The 17001-nt window shown below is 41.4% G+C and overlaps 1 protein-coding gene across 6 annotated transcripts in view; it reads right to left on the bottom strand.

Annotated features, from left to right (window-relative positions):
* Positions 1 to 909: 909 nt before the first annotated feature.
* The window catches only part of sox5 (SRY-box transcription factor 5), a 412851-nt gene continuing 396759 nt past the window's right edge, over positions 910 to 17001 (bottom strand). For all 6 annotated transcript variants that reach the window (XM_036577717.1, XM_036577716.1, XM_036577715.1 and 3 more), the window contains 4 exons: positions 14653 to 14755; positions 12854 to 13027; positions 8106 to 8322; positions 910 to 6029 (listed from right to left, as the gene is read on the bottom strand). In XM_036577717.1, coding sequence (XP_036433610.1) covers positions 5726 to 6029; positions 8106 to 8322; positions 12854 to 13027; positions 14653 to 14755 — 798 coding nt within the window. In that variant the 3' untranslated portion in view covers positions 910 to 5725. The remainder of the gene's footprint in view (positions 6030 to 8105; positions 8323 to 12853; positions 13028 to 14652; positions 14756 to 17001) is intronic.

Raw genomic sequence — 17001 nt, 5'->3', positions numbered from 1 at the left:
CTGTATCAAACAAGAACAGGAAAACGTTTCATTTTCAAATCTACAGCAGTGTCTCCTCAGTTCCCAAACGCTTACAGAGTGCTGTTAAAAGAAGAGGTGATGTAACACAGTGGTAAACAGGCCCCCGTCCCAACTTTTTTGGAACACGTTGTTGGCATCAAATTAAAAAATGGGCAAATATTTTTCAAAAAGCAGTACAATTTCTCATTTTCAACATTTGATTTGTTGTCTTTGTAGTATTTTCCTTTATAAATATGGTTTACATGATTTGCACATCATTGCATCCTATTTTTATTTACATTCTGCACAGCGTCCCAACTTTTTTGGAAATGGGGTTGTAATACAGTAACTTTTTAACCTCTTTTCCTTAGCAGAGCACCATCTCATTCTAAAGTTCCAGCAGAGAATGCAGGTTATTGGCCCTCAGAGTTGAGCTTTTCATCTAAAAATGCATGTAACTCCGCTTTGGAGGACACTCAGTGATTTGTCTATTGTTAATGCTGCATATTTCAGCCTAATGATCATTTTGAACCTTCACTTCACAGACAGCACTTTCTTCCTTAGTCTTTTTTCTGTAGAGGCCTTTGGCTCACTGCTCCTTCTCCCACTAAAGTCTTGTTTGGCCGAACAAGCAGAAGTCAAATAGCTCCAGATGTATTAACAACCTCGTCTAATTCATGTGAACATATTTCAGTAAATGTTTGTAATCCGAGCAGATTCGCCGCTCTTCCGAAAGAAATAAAGCCTCGCGCACAAATTTGCTGTAATCCCGATGTGTGTACACGCTCTCTGTAGAGGAGTGCTTGGCCTGCACCGCCGCAGCGCCTGTACTTCTTTTTTATCGCATGCAGTGACGCAGTTCGGTGGAATGCGGGTGCAAAACGGCGGACAGAAAGAGACCAGCAGGAGTTACAGAACACATTGCTGTCTTTATTAGAGCCTAGACCGGCAATAATACTGAAAAACGTCAACTCAGAACAGATGGTGGCAATCCACGGCTTGTTTGTTTTTTTTTTTTTTGCTTTTTTTTGCATGTTTGTTTGTTTTTTTGTCATTTTTTTGTTTTTCATAAGAGTACAGTAACTCCTGCTTTTTAATGTGGCATGAATAACATCAATAAAAGAGAGAAAAAAAAGAAATATACAACTTATATTACACTGTGTTATGAACAAAATATAAATCTATAACTCTATGTTATATTTACATAATTATCTTTCTCCATTTTCAAGTTGAGATGGTAAGAATAAGTATTTTTTCCTTTTATTACTTTGTTTTGAGCTCCACACATGACTCTGATTGTCTTATCTATTATTATTCAAGCCACCATCGACGCTTTATGATTGACAGCAGGACCCCCCGTCTATGAGCCGGCTAGCCCCGCCCTCTGCAATGAATGATTGAGTTGAGAAAGTGATTGAAATGGTCAATAAATGGTAGAACCTGACAGTGAAGATCACCGGAAATGTGATAAATGGCAGGATGGACGTTAAGGTGACTGTCCAGCAGGCCATGACTGTGAGGGTCAGTATGCTGGAACCCAGCTGAAGACTGAGAAAAGATCTGCCATGGTGTGGAGCTCAAACAAAGCCATCTTCTCCAGAAGTGGAGTCCCATAGAAGTTAAACATCTAATACGGCCACTCGGTGGAGGATCACTGGACAAAACTGCATATCCCAGAGTGCCTCTGAGCAAAATCTATCGGCTGATATCGATGCCATTTTACATGTGATACATCAGGTGCAGTGTTTATAAGTCTGGACGTGACGGTAGGACTACAAATGCCCAGTGATGATCCACCGAGGGCTCGAAAAAGGACTACAAATCCCAGTAAACATGAGCCAAGCTCCATTTTTTGTTCAATGACAATGGGGTATAATAGAACTGTTTTCTTTAACCTTGATAAAAGAAAGAGAAATAAAGAAATAGAAAACTTCACATTATACATAAACCATTACAAATAAAAAAAAAATGTTCTTCTTATATTCTTCTCTGACCGTCCAGAGTCCTAGTGCTTTAAGAAACAGGGTTTTTTTTTCAGAGTTCATGAACGATGCACAGAAGAGGAGGAAAAAAAGCTAGAAATGTCTCTTATTCCTTCATGTCAGCAGTTCCTTGCGATCCAGGATGGGATTAATACGATGCAAAACGAGAATGAAAAAAAGGAGCAAAATTAAAATACAGAGTAATTAGATCTAAATACCTACCAGCTAAATATAATGCTTTATAAAGCACATTTTTTCATAATGTAATAATTAAAAAAAAAAGGACAACCAAAAAATAAATTATACTGTACATAACTTACTAAACTTAGAAAAAAAAAAACATAAAAGAAAAACAAAAACAAAACGCTGACCATCCTTATAATTATTGTTAATAATATTATTATTACACTAGAGGCAGTTTGAATAAAAATAAAATACAGTATTCAAATACGAACGAAAACATTGACATGCAGAGTCTAAAAAACTGCCCCTCCTTCAATAACTTTGACAGCAGAGTGACGTCGTCATGGAGACAAAAACAAGAAAAAAAAAAGAAAGAAAACAGAAACAAAGAAAGCAGAAAAACAATGCGCCTTCCAGGCAGGGCTGGACATCAGCCCACCCTCGGCAGAGGACCTCCTGCTGGAGCGAGCGAGAGAGCTCGACCGTCTGGACGGACGTTCTGGACGCTGAGCGCCGTGGTCAGCGTTTGGCTTTGGGGACGGACTGAGAGTGCGGCGGTCAGTTTGGGTTTGAGATCCTTGCGTGGACGTAACGTGGACAGAAGGAGGATGAGTGGTGACGGTTCCCTGCACTGGGGCTGAGGAACCGTGCCAACAGCCCCTCAGAGCGGCGGAGGGAGGCGACTGATGGAAGGCGTCTGGAGAGATGAACAAGCAGAAGGACTGCTTTCTTTCACAGCTCCTACGTTCTAGATATTAAACTCCAAAGTACTTGGTAATTAATCTGGATATGAAGACAGTTTAACCAAATTACGCTGAAATGCCCAACAGGTTCAGGGTATTAGATGATTACATGTGTGGAACAACGTTAGAAGTGTTGTGTAATTAGTTTGGGGTGAAATGATGGTAGATGCCAAGACAGTCTAGCTAAATTACACTGAACAGGTTATTATTATTATTATTAATATTATTATTATTATTATTATTAATAATAATAATATGCTTTTGTTTATTATGTAGGGCCTTTCCAAAGCTCAGGGTCCCTTTTAGGGCATTAAAAACCAGACCAGCAAAGAAGACACCTATACAGAGCCCTGCTGGTGACATCTGGTATAAATAAAAATAATACGTGGCCATGACTTAGCAAGGTGTGGGAACGAGATAATTATGCATGGCCATGAATTAGTAAGGCGTGGGAACAATATCATGCTTTATTAAACTGTGTTCAAGGCTAAATTGTCTCATTCCCATGCATTACTATGTCGTGGTCATGACTTAATTATCTTGTTCCCACACCTTATTCAGTTGCATTATTTTTATTTATACTGGATGTCACCAGCAGGGCTCTGTACAACTATGAAATACAAAAACATCATAAATAAAACAAAAGAAAAGCTGAAAAAAGGGCAATATTTTATAATTAATTATGTGGAGTAAGAATTACATACAAACCTGTACTGAATTTCACTGTAATGTCATATATTTTAGCAGAAAAGGCAAATCAGAAAGACTTTTAAGAGCCAGTAGTTGCAAAAGTTTGAACACTCAAATCTTGATTTTCTAAGCAAGACTAAGATAAGTAAACAACTACATCCACAGAGAACTGAAATGTGGCACTTTCCTGCATATTTTAGTGCACAATTTCTATTTAACATATTCGAAAAAATAAAACATGAAGTCTAAAATGTGCCATAAGCCACGATTTGTGTTTTACGTCTCTCCCAAAAAGTTATATTCAGCAAAAAAACAGTAACTGTGGCCTAAAATGTCTAGAAGTGTGCCCACTGTAGAGGATGTATCACTTAGAAACTCAGCATATAAGCATATGATGTGACCAGGGGCGCCCAAACGTTTGCATACGACTGTATATGGGGTAAATAGGTGGTACAAAGACACCTGATGACATAAGAGTCCAACATACCTGTTTAGTACCTATAATCTAAACTGAGACTGGGCTGTGAGAGAAAGCAGTGAGGTCTTTTACTCTCCTGCTTAAATGTGTGACATTACAGTGAAATTGATCGTATTTTAGTACTTTCCATCTCATCAGTCCAAACAATTTTCCAATTATGAGATATGTTACTATGTCCTTGTCCAGGTTGATACAAAAAAGGGTCATTTCAGAGTAATTTAGACCCATTGTTTGGATACGTACCATCATTTTACTCATAAATACACAGCGCTTTGGAGTTTCCTCACACATACCCATTTAATACCTAGAACAGGCACTGTAGGGGAAAGATCGTGTGATGAAGTGCACTGACACCACAGACATATACACCAGTGTTCCTCAGCGCTTTGGGTGCTTCGGAGGTTCCCTCAGTAAACAGAGCGCTGAGGCCGTGGGGGGGGGATTGAGTAAAGCCTACAGAGCCCATCTATTCTCTCTGTTCAGCTGACCGTTCAGTGCCAGAGCCTCCTCTGGGGAGCCTCCCTCGCTCTCTGTTTCTCTTGGAATGGAGGAAAAGGGCTCTGCATTCTCGGTAATGGCGAAAACAGTCTGTTTAGGAAAGGAGAGAAGGACAGAGACGGAGGAGGAGGGACCGCATCGGGTCCGACAGGTTGAATCTCAATTTGTGTTCTCATAGGAACGAGCGGTTTGGATCCACTTTCCTTTTGCGGTGGTTCTCTTCATGTCCAGCACTGCGTCTTAATAAAACACAACAGCTCGGTCCAAAAGCACAGCGTACGGTTATGACAGCAAACAACCAGAAATGTGATTGATCACCGCACGCAGAGAACTTTCGCTCCAGTTCTGTCCTCGCGACAGCATATCGGCGCTCGTCTCACCTCGAGACACAGGAGGAGAAAGAAAGAAACTGCCGAGGGAGAGCAGAGCAGAAGGAGGGATTGTCTGTCGTCCAGTGCTGCGTCCTTTCGGTCAAAAAAAAGATGGACGTGTATGTGTAAGTGTATGCGTATGCGTGGAGTACACCGAAGAGGGAGCGGCAAATTAAAAAAAAAATATGAAAAAAAAAAACTTTTTTTTTGTAAATTTTGTCGTTACTCCTGTCAGGTGCTTTATCTCAAAACAGGAAAATAAATGCTTTTTTTTTCCTCTATTAAAACTGTAGCACAAAAACAACAAATCACATTCACAAGCCACTTGTTGGCACCGTGTACCTGAGTGAGAATATTATAGAACCCAGAAAAAAAACAAAAAACGAAACAAAAAAACGAACAAAAACGCAGTTTTAAAAGTGTCTCTTTTATAGACAAGCAGGTCCACCGCTGTAAAGTGTCTCCGACAGGCCGACTAACTGGTCCTTGTTTCAGTATAAGTGTCGTTTATCTCCTTCCTGTAGCTTAACGGAGGCGTGACGTGAGTTTGCCACAGCGGGTTTATTCAGCAGACGTTGTGGCAACGTGTCTCGCTTTCTTTCCAAGACCCTCCGTTAGTGTAACAGTCTCTCAGATCCTGTGCTTTGCTGCTGCTGGTATTGGGGTGGGGGGTGGGGCTTAGCTCTGCGAGAGTCCTGATTGGGTGGTGTAAGGGTGAGGTTGGGGGGCGGGGGGGGAGCAGGAGTGGAGGGTCGGGTGATCGGCGGGACGTCTCTGTGCTCAGAGCGCTCTTATTGGGTTCTCGCTGTCGCTGCCGAAGTCTCCGTCCTCGTCCTCGTAGTCGAAGTCGTCGTAGGCGTCGCCGTTGCTCTCGTCCATCCGCAGCTCCTCCTCTTTGATGCGAGGCTCCTCCTCCTTGCTGACGCTGAGGTAAGAGGGCTGGCCGCTGAGCGGAGGGGCCGGCTCGGGGCTGCTGGACATGCTGGAGTGCTCCGAGGGCATCTGGGGCGACGGCATTCCGGCCATGGAGAGAGCGCCCGGGTACACCACGCCCGCTGAGGACAGAGGCAGCTGGGCCTGCTGCCTGTAACATGCAAACACAGGGACTGTTAGTACACGGAATAATACATCTGCTCACCGTTCGTCCTGCAAGATTAGCCAGCTCAATCATAATCTCCTCTTTTTAACAATTGCAAATGAGAAAATATTACTATTGATTAGCTTAGTCGGTTACACTGAGCTTTACACTGTAAAGAATTCTGTAAAAAAAACGGTAAAACACTTTTAATTAGCAGTAAAATCTGTAAAATTACAGTCATATAATTTCCTCCTATACTGCCTTTTACTGTAATTCAACAGTTTCACTAGACTCTTCTGCTTCAAGGGTTCTTAAGTAAAGAAAGAAAACGGTTCTATATAGAACCATGAACACTAAAAGAACCCTTTGCATGATTAACGATGAAATGGTTCTTCAGATTAATGTAGAACGTGCTGTAGATGGTTCCATATAGCACCTTTTTGAAAAATGTTCTAAATAGCACCAAAAAGGGTCTTGCTATTGTTACAAGCTTGACACTGTAAGAATAGAAGAACCCTTTTGGGTGCTGTATAGAACCATTTTCCTTACTAAAGAATCCCATCTTTTTAAGAGTGTAGTTCAGCTAGTTATTCTGAGGCTGGATTTTTCCATAATAATAACAGTAACAACCATTAAAATAAATGCAAATTTACATTCTGCTTCTGTAAATGGGCAAAAGCAGAATGTGTGTGGTTTATTTACATGCATTAAACTTTTTTTTTTAAATAAGTGCTTCGACAGTGAAAATCCCTTTTTTACAGTGCTGAAGTCATAATTATTACTAGCGATAACAAATGCATGGTGTAACGATATTAATTACTTTTTACTTGCAGCTCTTCAAACTGTCGAGTAAACTTTTTCATCCACACCACATTCGTGTTTATAAGCATAAGAGGAAAAATATTTTGTCATGATTCGAATTTGGTGAAAAGTTCAGGTCAGAAGTGCAGAGAGTGTAAATTACATTAAATGAAATGAATTACATTTAAATAATATCTGGAAATGACATTAATAAATTAAAACTTTGAAATGATTAAGGGAAAGACCCAGCTTGATAAAGTCCACCCTGTCTTGGTCTCTTTTTTGTTGATCGAGGCAAAAAAGCAATAGAATGAATTAAATATATGTACATATATTTATACATATGTATTACACATATATTACACTTATTATTACACAATGTAATTACATTTGCTTAATATAGAGCAGTTACATGGTTCGAAATATGGAAATAATATCTCTTATGGCATGTAGGTACAGTGACTGACAACAGATTTAAATTCCATATTTTTTAGTCACATTCCAAGACAAAACTGGTTGAGATTAGACACTTTTAAAGTTTTAAGTTTAAAGTCCATCTGTTTCTCTGATACTTTGTTAGCCCTCTTTTACCCTGTTCTTCAGTGGTCAGGACCCCCATGGACCCTCACAGAGCAGGTACTATTTGGGTGGTGAATCATTCTCAGCACTGCAGTAACACTGACGTGGTGGTGGTGTGTTAGTGTGCGTTGCGCTGGTCTGAGTGGATCAGACACAGCAGTGCTGCTGGAGTTTTTAAACACCTCAGTGTCGCTGCTGGACTGAGAATAGTCCACCAACCAAAAATATCCAGACAACAGTGTCCTGTGGGCAGCGTCCTGTGACCACTGATGAAGGACTAGAGGATGACCAACACAAACTGTGCAGCAGCAGATGAGCTATCGTCTCTGACTTTACATCTACAAGGTGGGCTGACAAGGTAGGAGTGTCTAATAGAGTGGACAGTGAGTGGACATAGTGTTTAAAAAGTCCAGCAGCACTGCTGTGTCTGATCCACTCAGACCAGCACAACACACACTAACACACCACCACCACGTCAGTGTTACTGCAGTGCTGAGAATGATCCACCACCCAAATGACCCTGCTCTGTGTTCATTGTTGGAGGATGTGTCAACAAGTAATTTGGGAATGGGCGGCAAAACCTTCGCACACGACTGCACATGGTTCCATACGCTGCAATAACAGCACTGTAAAGTGTGGCCCAATATACAGTGTTGTTATGGGGTATTGTTTGGATGTGATTGGAAAGGGTCGCTGTCTCACCCCACGGTGAAGTACTGGCGCATCTCCTGCCGGCGGCTGCGCATGATGGCCTTGTACTCGCCGATGCGCAGCTTCTTGCCGTCCACCAGGCAGGTGCGCTTGGGCCGCGGTTTGTACTTGTAGTCGGGGTATTTCTCCAGGTGCTGCTTACTGAGGCGCGCCTGCTCTTCATAATACGGCTGCTTCTCCAGGTTAGTCATGGCTTTCCAGCGCGAACCTGGAGACAGAAGAGGGCGTCAGAGAGCAGATATACACAAACGCACACATGAACGCTTAAATACACGTCGTGCTTATAAATCTGAAATATTAGAAATCGACTAGAGTTAAGATCATTTCACTTGACAAGCTACAGTATTTTTGCAGTGAGTTGGTTTGATCTGCCTTAAAATCTGAGTTAATTGCACTTCAAATAGTAAATCGACAGAACAAGAATCTGTGTTTATGTCCAGTCAACTGGTCATTTGAAGTTTAAATAAATAAACAAAAAATTTAAGGCTGCCTGAACAGTTAAACCTCTTTAAAGCTTGCATCTTTTCCTTGTTGTCTCTTGGCTCTGCAACTTAAAGCACTCCTCTCTGCGCTTCTCACAGTAGCCATGAAATTCAATTTCCGCATGTTTTTTCCACTTGTTTCACGAAGTTGAGATGCTTGCAGTTGTTGGGACTGAGTTTCAAATGAGTTGCAGGACTCCATACATTGTGCAATGTAGTTTCATGTAGGTTTTAAGCAACTAGTTGCATGACGGTTTCACCAAGAGCCTCAGTTTTGATGCTGTGAATAGCTTTCAGAATGTTCATCTGGGCCAGAAGCATCGCATTGCATGTGCAACATAATTTCAACTTAACAGTCGCCCGAAGCAAATCGACTGTCTCATGAAACTTGTTTCACAAAGTTGAGACCCTTGCAGCTGAGTTTCAAACGAGTTGCAGGACTCCATGCATCGTGCAATGTAGTTTCATGTAGGTTTCAAGCAACTAGTTGCATGAAAATTCAGCACGAGTTTCAGTTTTGATGCTGTGAATAACTTTTTTAATGTTTATTTGGGCCAGAAGGGTGTCGTGCTTCCTTTTTGTCTAATGTTACTTCTCCTAAGGACAAGATCATCGTTAAGACTCATCAAAGAGCAACATTTGAGCAAAGAAGTTCACCAGTTAGCACCGCGCTAACTGTGTCCAATCACTCTAACAGACTGGTTTCAGACACTGTGTGCCATTTTCTACAGAAATGCACAGAAGTACAGAGAAGAGCTGCGACTGTTTCTGCTGTCTATATGTCCAAATCTGATTTTCAGCTCTAAAGGAGATGCAAGACAGGACTAACGTTTAAACGAGGGGTGCCACCTACACGCCCCCCACCTTCAGAACCCACATTAGCGCCATTTTCTTAAACAATGCCACGGCCAGCCTGTTAGAGGGCCGAACTGGTGGAGCCCTCTCTCCGCACAAAGTGGCCTTTTGTTTGGTCTAATGAGTACCTTTGAGTGGAAATGATGTCAAACAGAGCAGCGGAGAGCGCGCTCTCTGCCCTGGTGCACCAGCGCAGCCGCACGCACGCCTGCACTCGCGTCCGCACTCACGCCTGCACTCGCGCCCGCTCCGTGACGTGCGTCATTATTCCAGGTGACAGCAGGTTAAGTGGGCCATTCACACACTCCATCTAATTATCAGAGCTCAATAAGAGTACCTGTGGCCTCTGCTCCTTATTCCTCATTAGCGGAGCCCTGCGAACACGCAGGCGCGCGCTTATCCCTCAGCGTGTGCGAGATCGTGGTGAATTTACACTCTCCTACTGTATGTTTAATGGGAAAAAGCTGTCACCGCCGAGCCCGACACGCACCCGGCCGCTGGAAAGGGGAAACTCCTTCTGTTAACAATTGAGCGAGCGGGAGCCTTATTAAAACCAGATTTGCCGGCGTTATAAAATGCTTAGGAGCTCTTTAAAATGTCAAACACAATCCCAGAGGTCTGGAGGAAATGTCAGACAGACTGGAGTGCTTGTTTAATGCATAATGAATTATATCATCATTGTTGGAGTCGGCTCTCCAGAGCGATTCATTAGGCAGTGGTTACACAATGCGGCGCGGCTGTGTATGTGCGCGCGCGGAGGGCGCAGAAGTCGCTGCCGGCTGTTACTACACTGGATTTTCCCTAGAGGGGGAGGAGCAAACGCATAGCCCCTCCCCTTTACACATACCCACACGTGCTGCTTTCCATTCCACAGGGCAATGCACTGTAAAACAATGGTTTCAACTCAAACACTGCAAAAATGGTAACTTGTCAAGTAAAATGATCTTAAATATAAAGTCAATGAATCTAATATTTCTCCTGTTGAGATTGTTGTAAGATTTGCTCACTTATTTCTAGACATTTTTACTCATTTCAAGTAATTTTATTAAGTAATTTGTCTCACTATATGTGCCTGAAACCAGGAAAATTATCTGCCAGCATGGGAATATAATTTTACTTAACAAAATCGTCTAAAATAAGTAATTAAAGTCTAGAAATAAGCTAGATAATCTCATAATAAGTTTTTTGCAGTGAGTTGGTTTGATCTCCCTTAAAATTTGAGTTAATTGCACTTCAAATAGTAAATCAACAGAACAAGAATCTGTGTTTATGTCCAGTCAACTGGTCATTTGAAGTTTAAATAAATAAAAAAATTGTAAGGCTGCCCGAACGCTAACTTTTTAAAGTTAAACCCCACAGTTTTACAGTGTACCTTTATTGCCGTTCCCTTTAAACCTCTTTAAAGCGCTTATTACCCTTGTTGTCTCTTGGCTCTGCAACTGAAAGCACTGCTCTACGCTCCTCACAGTAGCCATGAAATTCAATTTCCGATGTTTTTCATTGTGCATTTTTTTCTTTAGATGGAATTGATAGAAATTAATATGAAGCAAACTTTGTTTTCGTCTTTAAAGGTAAGCGAGCAGGTCAACATGAAGTGTTGTTATTGTGTTCAAATGCTGCTTGTTTGCTGCGTCTGTTGACGTGAAGAAGCTGCAGTTGTCCGTTTTGTCTCAGCACAGCCGTCTTTGTGGAGAGGTGTGAACTGTTTTTCAAAAAAGGGTTCTTTAGTAAAGAAATGGTTCTACATAGAATCACAAACACTCAACGAACCCTTTCCATGTCTAAAGGGTTCTTTGAATCATGAAACCGTTCTTCAGACTGATGGAAAATGTGTCTTATATGGTTCTATACAGAACCTTTTTGGAAAGCGTTGTTTATAGCATCAGGAAAGCCCTTTTTGATGCTTTATAGAACTTTTCGAAAAGCACATTGTCCGTCAATCTGTAGAACCCTTTCACGATGCAAAGAACATTTTAGTCATGCAAAGGGTTCGTTGAGTATTTATGGTTCAATATTGAGCCATTTTCTTTACTAAAGAACCCTTCTAGAACCATCTTTTTAAGTGTGTAGTTCATCAGATAACAGAGTTATGGGGAGAAACGTTTTATTTGATCAGATCAATTCAAAATGGTTAAGTTTTACATTGGAAACATTTTATATTCTGCTTTTTCCCCCAGTATTTAAATTCAGCAAATAAACAGTAATTGTGTGTAAAATAGGGGGCAACTGTATCCTTTGTAGAGGTTGTGTTTACTTGTTTTAGTGTATAAAATCTAAAAAACGTAATTTGACCAGGGGTGCCCAAACTTTTGCACATGCCTGTACACCAATCAAGCATACCATTATGACCACCTCCTTGTTTCTACGCTCATTGTCCATTTTATCAGCTCCACTTACTATATAGGTGCACTTTGTAGTTCTACAGTTACAGACTGTAGTCCATCTGTTTCTCTGATACTTTGTTAGCCCCCTTTTACCCTGTTCTTCAGTGGTCAGGACCTCCATGGACCCTCACAGAGCAGGTACTATTTGGGTGGTGGATCATTCTCAGCACTGCAGTAACACTGACGTGGTGGTGGTGTGTTAGTGTGTGTTGCGCTGGTCTGAGTGGATCAGACACAGCAGTGCTGCTGGAGTTTTTAAACAGATCAGTGTCACTGCTGGACTGAGAATAGTCCACCAACCAAAAATATCCAGACAACAGCGTCCTGTGGGCAGCGTCCTGTGACCACTGACGAAGGACTAGAGGATGACCAACACAAACTGTGCAGCAGCAGATGAGCTATCGTCTCTGACTTTCCATCTACAGGGTGGGCCAACAACGCAGGTGCGTCTAATAGAGTGGACAGTGAGTGGACACAGTGTTTAAAAACTGCAGCAGCACTGCTGTGTCTGATCCACTCGCACCAGCACAACACACTAACACACAACCACGTCAGTGTCACTGCAGTGCTGAGAATGATCCACCACCCAAATAGTACCTGCTCTGTGAGGGTCCATGGGGGTCCTGACCACTGAAGAACAGGGTAAAAGGGGGCTAACAAAGTATGCAGAGAGACAGATGGACTACAGTCTGTAACTGTAGAACTACAAAGTGCACCTATATAGTAAGTGGAGCTGATAAAATGGACAATGAGTGTAGAAACAAGGAGGTGGTCAGAATGTTATGCCTGATCGGTTTATATTACATTAAAACAATTCTTTCAGTTTTCTTACTCTTTGCAATGCTTGTGTTAATGTAATGATGTAAACTGTAGTCATGTGGAAATGTTGCACACATCTGAGTCAAGTAGCGCTCATTCAGCCCGACGAGCATAAAAACCCGCATTACTCTCGTTTTGCTCTCTTTCCTCCTCCCGATCCCTCTCTTTCTCCTCCTGCCTGCTCCCTCTTGGCTCTTACCGAGGATTTTGCTGATGTTGGAGTTGTGCATGTCAGGGAAAGCCTGCAGGATCTTCCTCCGCTCGTCCTTCGCCCACACCATGAAAGCGTTCATGGGCCGCTTGATGTGTGGCTCGCCGTTGCCGCGACCCCGCGCCTCGCGGAACATCCTGGAGTCTGACACGCTGGGGCTGCCTGCGGGGGGGTGAGTTAGCGTGAGAACAGTCATACACACACACTGCATGTAAACACAGTGACAGACAGCTAATCCTGCTAGAAATAACAGCACTGTGCAAAAGTCAGAGAGCGGCCTCATTTATTTACTTTCCTGTCAAGACATTCATTTTTCAGGAGATGTTATTAAAGGATTATATATATAAAATAACCAACTTTTTCTTGGAAGAAAAAGTCAAGGTGAAGAAAAAGCGAAAATGGGGCTCCTAACAACCACCTGGAAGAGCTGGTCGACACCAAAACTGCCCCCATCTGATAAACAGCACTTAAAGCTTTCATCTCTGAGAGAGAGGAGAAAATCAAGCTCTTGAATCAGATCTGGAAAAATGTACATGTAAACATGCTCCAGTGTATAAATGTAAAACTTTGATGTTTTAAAATAAAATTAAAGTCACTTCGTGCTTTTTAGAGCAACTTTAACACTGAACACAAGCTGATCACTCCCAGACTGGCAACTCTGCCTCATCTAAACCCTTTTTCAGCAAACTTTGTGTGGACACTGAAGTGACTAGTGTGCGGTAGTGATCCTAGCACAATGGTAAATGAACATTTATGTCAATTATATGATATATATGTAAATTATATTAAACTATAATTATAGATAGTTTCATTTTACACTGATAGGAATTTATAAACTCAACTGGCAGCAGAAAAATAAAAGTAATTTTCAGTCAAAACAGCCATTAAATACAAGTTATTAATTTTTTAGGAGATATTTCTGAGGAGATTAGATATAAGATGATTAAAAGCTACAGAGAAAATGGGGCTCCTAACAACCACCTGGAAGAGCTGGTAGACACCAAAACTGCCCCCATCAGATAAACAGCACTTAAAGCTTTCATCTCTGAGAGAGAGGAGAAAATCAAGCTGATCAGATCTGAAAACATCCACAGGTGTTTCTGTCCATCCTTCCACTGTGAGAAGACGACTCAGCGCTGGGGGTCTGAAAGGATGTGTAGCTGATCAAGAAGAACCTCACTGAGAAAAGGAGACGGACACATCAAACAAAGAAGCTGAACGATGGACTGACCACCCCAGAGTCCAGGCCTCAACACCACTGAATGTGTTTGATTACTTCAGAAAATGATCAACCAGCTTCTAAGACTGAACTTTGGAGGTGTGTCTGCAGATTCTTTGAGGGACTGAAAGTGAGTCTCCTGAAAAGAATGGAAGCTGGAATAAAGGGAAAGAGAGACTCACTGAACACTGAACAGCTGAGATTAGATTTAGCTGTTGAAGCTTCTGTGTATCTCTGACTTTTGCACAGTGCTGCACACTGTATTATACTGTACCTTTACAGAAATGAATAGTTCCAGTTCTAAAATCCCAATAAGCCTCATTCAAAGCCACTTCATATTCACAAACATGACCACACATCAGTGTAATTGTGTATAAATGTAGCAAGTTAACTGTAAATGAACTACATTGTTTAATAATTGCAATTCCTTTGAATAATAATTTAAATTCATTACTGAACGTTGGTGTAATTGATCATATTGCATGTTGCCTAAGAGGCTTAATGCTTTAATATTGCACTCTGTGAATGAACAAAACTAATACTGCAGTTAACATAACGAGCGCTTTACCGTCGGAGTCGCCGCTCATGCCGAAGTCCATCATGGCGTGAGTGAACTTGCTCTCCTCGGACTGTTTCAGCTGCTGACTCAGGCTCTCCAGAGCTGCCTTATCCTGCAGACAGAGGAACCATCCAGTCAGCTTCTCTATTAATCCCACTCATTTTTTAAAAACATGACATAATTCAGTCAGTATCCTTACAGAAAAGTCACATATACTTCACATGTGAAGTGTTTACAAGTAATAATAATAATAAATTTTATTTATAGAGCACTTTTCATACACAAAAGAGCTCAAAGTGCTAAGCAATCGGGCTGTAAAATTAAGTAATGAAAGCAAAAGCACAACAAAAGCAGAAAAAAATAAAATGACAAGCAAATAAAACAAATTACAACAGTATTTTAAATGAAGACTCGGTTAAAAACATGCGTTTTCATATGTTTCTTAAACATGTCTGCTGAACTTGGCTGTTTAATTATAAGAGGTAATGAGTTCAACAGTTTAGAAGCACAAACACAAAACCTTTTTTCACATTTGAACACATTTTTAACATGTGAAGTGTGCAAAAACCACATGTACACTGCCAAAAATAGTATCTTGTCAAGTAACATGACCTTAAATCTAGTTGATATATCCAGTATTTCCCAATTCTTAATTTAAGATTATTGAACTTATTTCCAAACAATTTTTTACCTGTTTTAAGTTATTTTATTAAGTAAAATGATTTCACCATACTGGCAGATAATTGTGCTTGTTTTAAGAAATGAGATTGAAACCAGCCAAATTATCTGTCAGTATAGTGAAATCAATTTACTCAATAAAATTACTTAAAACAGGTAAAAAATGTGTGGAAATAAGCGAAATAATCATATAACTAATGCAAAATGGGACATATTATATATATCGACTAGAATTCATATAATTTCACTTGACAAGATACTATTTTTTGCGATGTATTTACTCACGTGGAATTTATATTACTTTTTTCTATGGTTAAGATGTAAACGGAGTCGTTCAGAGTGGTTTGGTGTGAAACGCTCTGTTCTAGAGAAACTTACTGAGTCAGAACTGTTCACAGTGGTGGTGATAGGAACCAGACGTCCACCTCTAAAAGCTCCCTCACAGAAAGTTACTACATGAAATGGTTATGAATTCACTGCCTGATGACTGAGACACTGTTTTACAGTAGTTTTGAGCAGATCTTGGTCTAGAATGTGTTTATACAGGAGACTCGTGTAGGTTCACTGGTGGTTTTAGACAGTAAATAAAATGTCTATATTTGTGTTGTAGTCATGGCGACCCCTGGTTCCTATCACCACCACTGTAAAGAAACCTGAACCATTTCACACCAAACCACTCTTTGTTTAACGACTTAACAACTGAATTATGGAGGAATTTTGGAAAGTTGGTGGAATTCCCCTTTAGGCTTTTAACAAAGCACGGCTGTTTTAAACAACTACAATGTAATCAGAACCCCGAAAGCCGTCAGCTGGAGGAGAACTGAGTTTAAAACCAGAAGCTCAAACTTTTGCGAAAAAATTAGGTAGGAGTGATAAGCATGCCTTCACTCTCTCTCTCTCCCTCACTCTCTCTCTCTCTCGGCCCCGAGGTCGATGCATTAGAGAGAACGAGAGCGCTCTAGAGACGAGAGCGAGTGGGACCGCACGGCCTCCTGGGTATTTATTACACCCAATAAAAGGCAGATTAACTCTGCATCTACATGCCTAATGTAGCTGGGGCACGCGTTTCAGCGCGACACCCCCGCCTTTCTCCAAACACATCCTCTCACAAACACACGCAACCTCAAGCTGCATCTGGGGCTTAATTAGTCGATTAGACTCCATCCTAAACGCGTGCCATCTTTAAAACACACACCCGGAGAGGGTGCTCGCCATTAGAGAGTGACCCAGGCGAGCCGCGGCGCTGTAATGAAACGCATTACACCGTTCCACAGCCATACAGATTTAATTATTCATTCTGGGTTAGTGAGTGGGGTTTAAATGAATGCGCGATGGAGAGACGATTTGTCCCTGGAGAGCGGTAGAGAGAGCCAGAGCTAGTGAGAGAGAGAGAGAGAGAGAGAGAGAGAGAGAGAGAGAGAGCAACAACATTGAGGTTAGAAAATGGTGTTTAAACTGAATACGTCTCAGTGTGTCGCCTCGTGTTTGGTGTGGTTGGAGTGGACGTTCCTCGTTCCTACTAGACTCATTTCTCTTCTAGAGTCTTTCTCTTTGTCTCTATGAGCTGAGACCTGTTTATCTAACAGCGTCTAACGCTGACGATGGCTGTAGAAGATAAATAATCAGGTGGATCTGATGTGCACTGCAGATTCTTCTGCTGTTCCTTTGCTAATTCATGAC

The sequence above is a fragment of the Colossoma macropomum genome, unplaced genomic scaffold (assembly GCF_904425465.1).
Source record: "Colossoma macropomum unplaced genomic scaffold, Colossoma_macropomum, whole genome shotgun sequence".
NCBI lineage: Eukaryota > Metazoa > Chordata > Actinopteri > Characiformes > Serrasalmidae > Colossoma > Colossoma macropomum.
This window is presented reverse-complemented; position numbering and strand designations above follow the sequence as displayed.